Source organism: Clarias gariepinus, chromosome 23 (assembly GCF_024256425.1).
Source record: "Clarias gariepinus isolate MV-2021 ecotype Netherlands chromosome 23, CGAR_prim_01v2, whole genome shotgun sequence".
NCBI classification, from domain to species: Eukaryota; Metazoa; Chordata; class Actinopteri; order Siluriformes; family Clariidae; genus Clarias; species Clarias gariepinus.
In genome coordinates this window covers 16629881-16641893 of record NC_071122.1, presented here as the reverse complement: position 1 = coordinate 16641893, position 12013 = coordinate 16629881, and the positions used below count along the sequence as shown (strand labels likewise).

At 39.2% G+C, this 12013-nt stretch overlaps 1 protein-coding gene across 2 annotated transcripts in view; it reads right to left on the bottom strand.

Annotated features, from left to right (window-relative positions):
* The window catches only part of pik3c2b (phosphatidylinositol-4-phosphate 3-kinase, catalytic subunit type 2 beta), a 57399-nt gene that overhangs the window by 26361 nt on the left and 19025 nt on the right, over positions 1 to 12013 (bottom strand). For both annotated transcript variants that reach the window (XM_053483917.1, XM_053483919.1), the window contains exons 8-12: positions 10200 to 10263; positions 9338 to 9484; positions 9000 to 9033; positions 4947 to 5142; positions 1338 to 1460 (exon numbers count right to left, since the gene is read on the bottom strand). In XM_053483917.1, the coding sequence (XP_053339892.1) occupies positions 1338 to 1460; positions 4947 to 5142; positions 9000 to 9033; positions 9338 to 9484; positions 10200 to 10263 (564 nt within the window). The remainder of the gene's footprint in view (positions 1 to 1337; positions 1461 to 4946; positions 5143 to 8999; positions 9034 to 9337; positions 9485 to 10199; positions 10264 to 12013) is intronic.

The window sequence follows — 12013 nt, the reverse complement described above, 5'->3', positions numbered from 1 at the left end:
ACTGGTCATTCATTACACCCAGAAAGTCCCGAAATAGTTACAGAGGTGCCTCTGAGATGAAAGGGACGGCCCTGAATGCACTTCATATTAAAGCACTACAGCTTATGTCTAACTGGCTATCATCATTATTGTACCATAAAAATGTTCTCCAAGAAGACTGTAAACTTATTGTTGTAATAATTTAAGAATCTTATGTCTGCTTTCAACAAGTGTTCTGATCGTAACAGAGCAAAATAACCCGAATGAATAAGTCAAAAACCTATTAAAGTCAAATGATCAACAACACCTGCACTATACAAGCTATACAATACTGGGCAAGTCTTGAGCCACCCCTCATTTGGTCATATTCAATAAAATTATGTACATTAAATTAAAGAAACAATAACATTTTTTTACTGCAACAGGCCTAAAGATACAATGTAAAATTATGTAATAACCTCAACAGCAACCTCATTTCCCCTCTCATCTGTTTACTCCATCTATGCTGGTGTTCTTATGCTCGAATGATTCTTCTGGGCATTGGTGGCTCAATGGTCTCTCGCCTACAATGAGCTAATGCCCAAACCCCAGCCACTTGATGCAGTGGTGGTCCCAAGCCCGGATAAAACAGGAGGGTTGAATCAGGAAGGGCATCCAGTATAAAACCTGTGCCAATTTGTTATGCGGATCGAATGGTTCACTGTGGCGACCCCTCGACAGGAGCAGCCGAAAAACTAACAACATGCGTGAATGTTTCCTCTGAAACTGGTCAGGTACAAGGAACGGACTGAAAACCAAGAACCAAAACCTAGCCAATAATGAGGGCCAAAAAATCTTTCAGAAAGCCTGGAGAACCATTACTCAAGACTAGGTCCAACTAGGCTCTTTGGAAACAAAATGAAAGGTGGCAGAAGACTTTTGCACAGTACTGCATTACAGTACAAAAGCACACTCTTGTTTACAAAGAAAGTCTTTAAAGGAGCTGACCAGGATTTTAGATCAGCAACTGGTAATAACTACTAACTGGTCTTAAGCCATGTACATCAATATATTCAAAACATACTAATATGGCTAATGGGGAAGAATTACAAATGTAAAGATTCTATTATAAATAGCTTGTGTGTATTAAATTACATCTGTTGACCAAAGTTCCTATTGTGCTTGTCAGGAAGTGAATAATGTATAATCCTTCCACACCATCCACACACAATACATTAACCGCAGAAGCTGGAGTAGAAAGATTGGGGGGGGGGGGGGATCTACAGGATGCTGTACTAGTTTTTATTTCAGGTTACAAGCACAACATAAAACTGGAATAGAGAAAAATTATAGCTGTTAGGACTCCTTAGGAGACTCACCTTTGGTCCCAAACCACCAGATGGAAAAGGTATTTGCTGACTGACTGTTTGCTTGTGTGCTGGGGGGCACAGAGTTCCTCTCCCCCATGGGTGAGGGAACACGACAGAAAGAACCCTTCATAACTGTGAATGGAAAAAGAACAAAGAAAGAAAATCGGTGTATGTCAGATAGCATAATTCTGTCCAGGACCGTCCCAACATGAACATGTTTACACATACACTACAGGCGTGATTGTATGATGTATAATGCTGAATATGAAAACTCTAAACACTGAACATGCAAATTTGATGTGTGAAACCACTTAGTTGGCTCAAGTTTGAACAAGTTCACAAGTCTTTAAAATAGTTCTTTTGCCCGGATCTACTGTAAACTTAACACTGGCAGACTTTTTTCCAGTTTCTCATGTCATACAGTATACACTATAAAACTGCAATTTGTAAAGAATAAAATAAGCAGAGCATGATATTGATAGGAAAATAATCAAGTTGATAATTCAGCAAGATTACAGGCAGTGTCATGCTGTTTTGCTAAACATCAGCTGTGTGTGTGTGTGTGTGTGTGTAATAGCAGTGTTTGCCTTCGTCTCTGGCTTTCCTTGTTAGTTTTCTTCTCCATCTGCTTATTTTACTTAATATAAGTAAGAATTCTTGATCAGGGTAGCCACTGGGAAATAGTTGAGCAAGACAAAGCACATTTCCAGGAAAGCTGAACACCCAAAAGTGTGTATAAATTTAAACCTTGTGTACATATTAAAAACATGACAGCTGCTACTAAGGCAGGGTAATCTTAAAAGAACATGTTAAAATGTTAACAGTGCAAAATTCCTTACTCCCTTTAATACAAACTCTTTCTCAATCTGCTTACACTGAGATATTAGCGCATTTTGAGCACAAACAACAAATAGTTTGTGTGATTCCACAAACAACAAATAGTTTGATCTGTTTTAGGGGAGGAAGGGATTTTTTGCTAATTTTCTCCCTACTTTAATAGTGTCCAATCCCACCCGCCATTTGGGCACTCCCCTCCCAAGCTTACGGACACCTGTGATTGGCTTAGAGCTGCGATTGATTTGAGAGCGCAGAGTGCCTCCAATCCATCCCCTCAGCCAATCAGCTCTCTCCAGACCCCCTTCCAGAAAGTAGTTTTAATTTCTTACTTGTACCAAGCACCCAAAAGGTGAGGAGAATAAACCCAAGCTAGCGCAGTTATGTGTGACGCAATTACATGTTCCACACACCAATAAGTGCCCTTGATTAGGACTTAGAGAGAGATTTGGGAGTCAGTCTTGTGTTAGAAGTTAGTTAGCTTTATAGCTAGACGTAAAGAAAACATTTTATAGAGAACGACTTAGAAGCAATGATTAAGGACACAAAGCATTGTTAAGATGACATAAATTTATCAGATCTGTTTTCTTAAATAACCAAGTCTAGATTACAAAATAATTCCTGTTAAAACAAAAAGACAAGCAAGCTTCAATTTTCTGCGTCTCTCTGACAACATGTCAATTTTTCCTCACATACTCAGACTTGGTGCTTTCTAGATGATTTCTTTCTTATCTATTTTTAGTGGAACTATTGCTCAAATGTCAGTCTCCTTCCACATGATATATTAGTATATTCCTGGTGTCATCTCCGATTCCATCAAAGCTGCAATTTTGCCTTTTCTTTATTTATTGCTCTTGTAACAGCTGCCCGTGAATGTTGTCCATTTGTTCATCACTAAGGACATTTGATTAATTCATTCCCTCAATATATAGAAGTGATATTTATCGGGTCAGATGCCTGGCAGATTAAAACCAAAGTCTGTGCGACTGATATGATAAAATAAAAGCAATCATGCTGCCATGTTTTCACTGGCACCATGTTATTGTGGGGGGGGGGGAAGGGGGGGGATCAAAGCAGGCTATTGCAACAACAAACAAAATGCTCTCAGAGGCACTTGAACTGCCTAGAAATGGGTCAGCAGGTTCTCTGTAATGCTGTGTTCAACTTGAGAGTAGGGGAAAAATTCCTAGAGACTACCAAGCAAATGTTTCAGCCTTTCCATGTCCTTAAATCTTTGGTTCTGGAAACAGTTTAGAATTTTGAAGCAAGGTTTTCAACGAGAATCCAAAGGCCATGAGTTGTATGCTATTCGGTGCCAGCAGAGGAACAGCTTTCCATCCCGGTTTCATCACAAAACACTGAATTTCCAATTATCCATCAGCCAGCACAGCATATGTAAATGTAGTATGGGGCAGTTAAGTCAAATCCAAGTCAGTCCAATTTTGTGTAATCCCAGGTTACCATTGGCTCTCCAGCAGTCTTTATTAAAACAAACTTGAACTGGAAAAGTCTTTAAAAGGAAAAGGGCCCTTTAGAGACGGTTCAAAATAGAAAGAATAACATTCGCCAGCTAACTGGAATGCCAGATAACTGAAACAAACAGAACAGCTAAATAGATGTATATTCCTGGACAAGAACAAGAAAGATGCTTAGATCCAGAGCAGAAAGGTTAATTCAGAACTTCCTGTCCACCCTTTACTCGGCACCGTCAACAGATGGCATGCGTCAACACTGCACAGGTGCTTAGCACCCCGGCTTGCCCTGCACCCTGCCTCCAAAGGGGTCGAAGGTCATGACGAGTTCCCATGCTGCATCCTTTGTGGTAGCTCCATATGCAAACAGAATCAGTGTCAAAGCGAGACAAAGGACACCGGTCTATCACAACCAATGGGAGGAAGAGACCATTTGCATGGTGGATGGAGGGGAGAGGACAGGCCTAAACCATTCTGGGGTTGTGAAAGATCATGGCACTGGTTAGTATTTGGTTTTGTATGGGTGCTCAATGCACTTAACACTCTATGTTCTACATTCAGCCCAGATTGTGTGCGCGCGCGTGTGTGTGCACGTACTGGGACGCCCAGAGGAAGCAGAAAGCGCCTGGTAATTTTCAGGGGTTCCCTCTGCACCTCATAATACCATGTAATCCTAGTGGATTACACCAGGGCATGTGTAACATAGGACAGCTGTGTGCATGTGTGTGTGTGTGTGTCTGTGTGTGTGTGTGTGTGTGTGTGTGTGTGTGTGTGTGTGTGTGTGTGTGTGTGAGAATATATCAGAGTAGTGTTTACAATCATTTCTGGCTTTCCTCATTAGTTTTGTTCTCCATCTGCTTATTTTGCTTTATACAAGTAAGAATTCTTTGACAGGGTGGAAATAGTTGAGCAAGACAAAGTTTCCAGGAAAACTGAACACCCTGAGTCAATGTGAGTATAAATTTAAACCTTGTGTATGTATTGAAAACATGACAGCTGCTGCTAAGGCAGGGTAATCTTAAAGGGACTCGCATGTGCCAATGTTGTTAACAATGCAAAATTCCTTACTGCCTTTAATACAAACTCGCACCACTCCTTTCTCGACATTATTTTACTGAGACATAAGCAGTTAAATTCCAAAGATGTTTTAATGTTTAAAAACAAAAGGTTCAAACTGCAACAATTAATACACACTTATGAGCGTGGTAGGATTTTATAGTTTGGATAAAAACACAAACAAAAGCAAGAAAAAAAAGAGTCAGCTAAGCTCATGGTGCAATTTTGCTAAGGAATGCTGACGTGTTTGTGTTACCTGGCGGCCCAGGTGATGGGGACACGGTGGGCAGCATAAATGCTGAAGGACAATACATTTGTAATCATGCCCGCCTCCTGGATTGGCGCCGTGGTGCGGCTGCTGTGTGGAGCTGTGTGGAAGTTGGCGTTGAACGTGCTGCAGTAGAGCTCCACCAGATCCAAGATGGCGGCCGTCAACCTTTCAACTATTTTCTCTGTTGTGGGAACAGAAGTAGAGATCAAAGACCTTTCCATTTAAGGCCACTGATAGGACTTGCAAAATGGCTCAGGACGTACATGCACAACACATACCCATATGCACACAAATACCTAAATAGCTTGACTTCCTGTTGTAAAAGCACCGTCTTCCCCATTTCAGCATGTACAGACAAATGTGTGAAAGCTGTTGTCAAGCTACATCTAGTAACTAGTGTAAAAAAAAAATTTAAGGCATGCAATCTTTGCACTGGGTGGGCTGGCAGTAGTGCACACAAACAACTGCAAATGCACATGTCTGCACACAAACACACAAACTTATACCTAGGGGCAGTTTAGAGTAGCCAATCTAGTGAGAAAAACAAGACAGGACAGGGAAAAACATACGTGAACGTAGGCCAAACCCCACACAGACAACATGGGTTCAACCCAGCACCTACTATATGCACATGCAGCCTTTATTTATTAAAATATATATATATATATATATATATATATATATATATATATATATATATATATATATATATATACAATTTATATATTATAATATTTAATTTGGATATTAATTAATTAAGGAAGTCATACACCATTATTATTATTATTATTATTATTATATTTGTTGTTGTTGCTAGTTTTATATCGTCATTCAAAGCTAATAATTGTGTTTACCCCCAGATTTGCAATGATGATCCTACAGGGCAGATTTATTGGGACAAAGAACGGATCAAACAGGAGTATAGCACATGTTTATGAAGTAAAACACAGTAGAGGAAGGCGAACAGTGTGCATCCTGACGCCAGACATGCATCCTTCCTGTTTATCCCAGTAAAGAAGCAGACGTCCTTCCAGCAGGAGGTTTTGTGACACACACACACTGATTATGAATGTCCTTACTTACATACAGTGTACACACACACACACACACACACACACACACAGTCAGCCAAAAAAATTGCACGCATGTCAGAAAAATAGCATGATTAATAATTATCATAATATTATTAGATATTTCAATATACACTATATTGCCCACACGCCTTCAGATGCATAGGAACTAATCCAATTCTTAATACATATGGTTTAATATGATGCTGGTCCACCCTTTGCAGCTGTAACAGCTTCAACTCTTCTGGGAAGGCTTTCCACAAGGTTTAGGAGTGTGTTTATTGGAAGTTTTGACCGTTCTTCCAGAAGCGCATCTGTGAGGTCAGACACTAATGTTGGACGAGAAGGCCTGGCTTGCAGTCCCTGCTCTAATTTATCCCAAATGTGTTCCATCAGGTTGAGGTCAGGACAGTCAAGTTCATCCACACCAAACTTACTCATCCATGTTTTCATGGTTCTTGCTTTGTGCACTGGTGCGCAGTCATCCCCATACTGTTCACACAAAGTTAGGAGCATAAAATTGTCCAAAATGTCTTGGTATGCTAAGATATTGAGAGTTTCTTTCACTGGAACTAAGGAACCAAGCCCAACTCCTGAAATACAACCTCTTATCATAATCCCCCATCCACCAAATTTTACACTTGGCACAATGCAGTCAGACAAGTCCCGTTCTCCTAGCAATCGGCAAACTCAGACATGTCCATCGGATTGCCAGACAGAGAAGCGTGATTCGTCATTCCAGAGGACACGTCTCCACTGCTCCAATGGAAACCTATTCCATGAAGGTCTCTAGGCACTGCTCTGGAGCTAATCTAAAGGCCACATCAAGTTTGAAGGTCTGTATCTATTGATTCTGAGGAAAGTTGGCGACCTCTATGCACTATGCGTCTCAACAACGCGCTCTGTGATTTTACATGGCCTACCATTTCGTGGCTGAGTTGCTGATGTTCCCACGCGCTTCCGCTTTGTTATAATACAGTTAACTGTGGAATATTTAGCAGCAAGGAAATTTCACGACTGAGATCCTGTCACAGTACCACACTGGAATTCACCAACAAGAATTGACGATACAGAAATATCGAAAAAAAGAAAAAATATATTAATTTATACAATCAATTCTTGGTCTGAGTTCCTTTAACATTACAAGGAACTACTGCATCAACGGGTTATGGCATGGAGGCAACCAGCCTGCGACACTGCTGAGGAGTTATTGAAGACCAGGTTGTTTTAATAGCAGACTTCATCTCGTCTGTATTAGGTCAGGTGTTTCTCTTCTATGTCTTAGCAGGTGTAAAGTCCTGCTGGAAAAAGAAATTGGCATCTTTATAAAGCTGGTCAAAAGACAGGAGCATGAAGCAGTCCAAAATCTCCTGGTAGACAGCTGCATTGACTTTGGACTTGATAAAACGCATTGGACCAACACCAGCAGATGACATGGCATCCTAAATTATCACCCACTGTAGAAACTTCACACTGGACCTCAAGCAACTGATTCTGTGCCTCTCCACTCTTCTTCTACTCTGGGAGTAGACACGGTGTCACAAACTCATTGCAGACACCATTTCCATCCAGCCCTTTCCACAAATATGTTTCAAAACAGAACTCTGTGAACAGCCTGCCCTTTTAGGGATGACCTTCTGTGACTTGTCCTCTTTCTGGATGGTGTTGATCATTATAATCATCATCATCTGGACAACTGTGAAATCAGCACTCTTTCCCATGTGTGTACTGAACTAGACCGAGAGATACGGAGTATTTATTCTGTATGAATAGTGATTTACTGAAACTTTGAATGAACTATTAATATTTTGAGATACTAAATTTTTGATGTTCAAAAGCTGTAATAAAATAAAATTTTCTACAATATTTTCACTATTTTTCGAGATGCGCTATATACATAGACACACGTCAGAAGATCATCAGTCCTAAATCAGACTTGCTTAAATTCAGTAATGGTAAAATGTCTTCTATAGTGGGCAAAGTTCTAATAAAATCAATAGCTACATTATAACTGAGTAAATAAAACCCAGGCCTGATAAGAAATGCTGCGAAACAGTAGTCGTAGTTAATTAGGTAACGTTAAGCTAACTGTTGGTTTGTTCGTTTAAATGCCTTTGTACACTAAAAAAAAGCTTATTGAATTTACTTAATTTAAATGCATACATCAGTTCCACAGTATTTAACTGAGTTCCATTAATAACAACTATCTTTATGAATCCAAGTCATTTGTGCTGTGAAACAACCCGCAAACATTTCCTGCTGTGCCATAACACTGCACTAGGTATCATCAAGTTATAGATTTCAGTCTTACTTTGCTTCTGTGGTAACATCCTCATGAGATTTCAGTGTATAATTAGTTGACATTTGTCGACTATCTGAGACTATAGATGACTATGTGCATTGATCACATTTACTTTTTAATTAGTGTTTAAACTAAGTATTTTTTTATGTATTTATTATGTTCTCTTAAATCCAACTGCTTATTTCTTTTTTCAGTGCAGAAACAAATGTCAAATAATAAATGCCTAATTTATAGTTGTCTATAGCTTTTACTAGGAAATGAGGTTTGTTTCTAGCATATCAGTTTCAACAGACAAACAGGAAAGCCTACTTGGTTTCATAATGATCATATAATAATAATAATAATAATAATAATAATAATTAAAAAAATCTAACATTAAATTTTCCAGTGATTCACTAAAAATTATTCCTGCAATAAAGAATCCCTAAGCATGTATAGTACTACACTGCATTTTCAATAATTATGTTTTAAATTGCTAATCATTATATAATATATTGAGTATTGCAACAAAAAAAAAAAAAAACATATTACTATAATCTCAAAATAGACAACTTAAAGTTTATCTTAAGATAGTGAACAGAACATAATGATTAAAGTAATATTGTCTGTAAACGTAGGTCACAGCAGAAGTGACACACAGACTACTGGGGATGATGGTAACTGTACCTCTGTTTTCTCTCTTCGCCAGCACACTCACATCCTGCAAATCAGAAACACACAGACAGAAAGCAGATGAGGCGAGCCGCCTTAGGGGAAATTTCTGCAGCATCAGTGTTTTGGCTTCAAAGGTTAACAGTTTGAGAGAAGACGGTGACGTGTACAGTTTGTCCTCATTCTGTTTCAATACCGGAATGGCTGTTTATAACAGAACTGCCGAACGAAATATGGTGCTAGCGCAGCGTGCAACTCAGCAGACCAGTACATCACTGTTTTCCAGTAGCTCATCCACATTGGCTTTTCAGCAGGTTCATATATTGTGTCTGTCTGTGTTTATTTGTGTTCACCTTCTGGACTCTGGGCTGCAGTCTACACGGGCAGGCGGGCAGCTGATTCAGGGCCGAGGTGATGTCGGGAGTTTCCACAGCGGCAAGCGAGCTGCACAGAGCCTTGACTGACTGTACCAAGCGCTCCACATGCAACTGAAGGTCAGCCTGCAGAAAAAGAGAATAACATACAGTGGAGAAAATAATCCGATGACCTGCTGATTTTTTTCAATTTTGCCCATTTACAAAGAAATGAAGGGTCTATAATTTGTATCATAGGTTTAATATAAAGGATAGAGACAAACTATCAACCAAAAAAATCCATAAAAAACACATGATGCAAAGGTTATAAATTGATTTGCATTTAAATGTGGAAAATAACCATTTAATCCCCAAGCAAAGTGTGACTTAGTACTTGGCGTAGAAACCCTTGTTGGCAAGCACAGAGGTGAGAAGTTTCTTGTAGTTGGTTTCCAGATTTGCACACATCTCAGGAGGGAAATTGGGTTTCTTGCCAAATACTTGCCAACTCATAGTTTTACTCATTATAATTTCTATAGGAATAAGGTCGGGAGACTGTCTAGGTCACTCCATGACCTTCATGTGCTTCTTCTAGAGCCATTCCTTTGTTGCCTTGGTGGTATGTTTTGGGTCATGTTTTGGGTCCTGTAGGAAGACCCATACCCGACCCATCTTCAGAAGGTTCTTATCCAAAATTTTACAATACATGGCCCCATTAAAGACCTGTACCTTTACAAAATCTCCATGGGATCAAATACTTATTTTCTACGCACTATTTCCAAGAAGCATGAATCCATGAATGCAGTACACATTACATACACAACACTGGCACCCTCCTGTTCTTCATCCAAACTTATCCTACCTCTGATAACACAAACAACTCGGCCTCGGTATGAAAGGTGTCCAGAAGCAAAGTTAGTGCTTCCCTGCAAAAAAACAAAAACAAATGTTGGGTACAGTGATGAAAATCATACATCCCTTTACATTTTATTATTGAATAAGAATATTTATAAAATCATGCCACGAATCGAATCGACACCTAGGTTTTGTGATAAGGGCTGGGTATCGAGTTCGATACTTTTGAAGCACCGACCGAATCATCTCAATACTATCGAGTATCGAAAAAATCATTTTCGTTCGGTGCCAAATTTCGATACCCAAAAGTATAATCTTGTCATCGTCAGTGAGCTACAAAAAGTGCGGCATCCTTAATGTGCCCGGATCAAATGCTGGTGATTGGCTGCTGCGAGACTGCCTTGAAAATCAATAGTTTACAGCGGTTACGCCCACTCGCCCAGAACTTGTCAAATGTGAGGCTGTAATGCACACTACACTTTAAACAGTAGCAAAAAAATTTACGCAAACGATGTTTAAGCGATTAAAAGTATGGCTACATTATGCCAAGATTGACGGCAACAGCGTGCGATGCAATATTTGTAAAAAGGTTATCATATACCAAGACTGGCAACACGTCAAATATGATGAAACACCTGACAGTACACGGAATTAATTTGCGAGCAGAAAGTTGCTCCGTGTTTGAGTGCAAGAAGATCACGCCGGTGCAGTCATCATCCTCCTCTCAGTATTTTCCTGACTCGGGGCCTCCAACAACATGCCCACCACAAGCGCCGTCCTCCGTGACTGATGAGGATAACGGCGCGATGACTGGGGCTCCGACAGGTAAACCGACATACACAATCGGCTAACTTTTAGCGCTTCATGCTTGTGTACCGTTAAAAGTTAAGTTTAGGTTTGTGCGGGGTCACTTTAATAAATCATTTTTACCTTATGCAACGTTATGTACTGTTTGATGGCTTTAAATACGTAGCTATGTTGATGCTAAAATGCTTTAGTGATTCTTAAAAGGTTAGTTCACTGAAAAAAACGAAAATTCTGTCTCTAATTACTCACCCTAATGTTGTTCCAAACCCATAAGACCTTTGTTTATCTTTAGAACAAAAATTAAAATAATTTGGATTTAATTCAAGAGCTTTCTGATCCTCTCATAGATTTACTGGATATGCATTTTTCAATGCCCAGAAAGGAACCAAAAACATCAAAATAAGTCCATGTGATATCAGTGGTTCAATCAAAATTATAAGAAGCTGTGAGAATACTTCTGTGTAAGAAAAACAAAAATAACTTTATTCAACGATTTATCTATGGGAGGATCAGAATGCTCTTGGATTAAGTCCAAAATATCTTCATTTATAGATAATTAATAAAAGAATTTTCATATTTGGGTGAACTAAACCTTTAAGCGACAGTGAGCCTCACAAATACTTGAAACTGATTGAACTTTATTAAAACTGTTTACACTGATCTATTATGTTAATTACACTTTGTTCATTTTGTGCCTTTGTTTACTGGTCTTAGAGATAAGCCTGCTGTGAAAAGTGTCACAAACATCCTGAAAAATAAAACCAAAGTTTCTCAGAGATTATGTGTATTATGTAATCTTTTTAAAATATTTTTCTTAAATAAAAGTATCAAAAAAAGGATCGTTCAGAACCGGTATCGAATTCAGGGTATCGGTAATTTTGGAACGATACCCAGCCCTATTTGTGATATCGTATAATGATATGGTGATTTCCAAGCCGGTTGGCTAGTGTCACAGTGATTGACAGAGCATGGCATATGGCCCAGAGAGTGTGGCCTATTTTGCTCTATTGACTA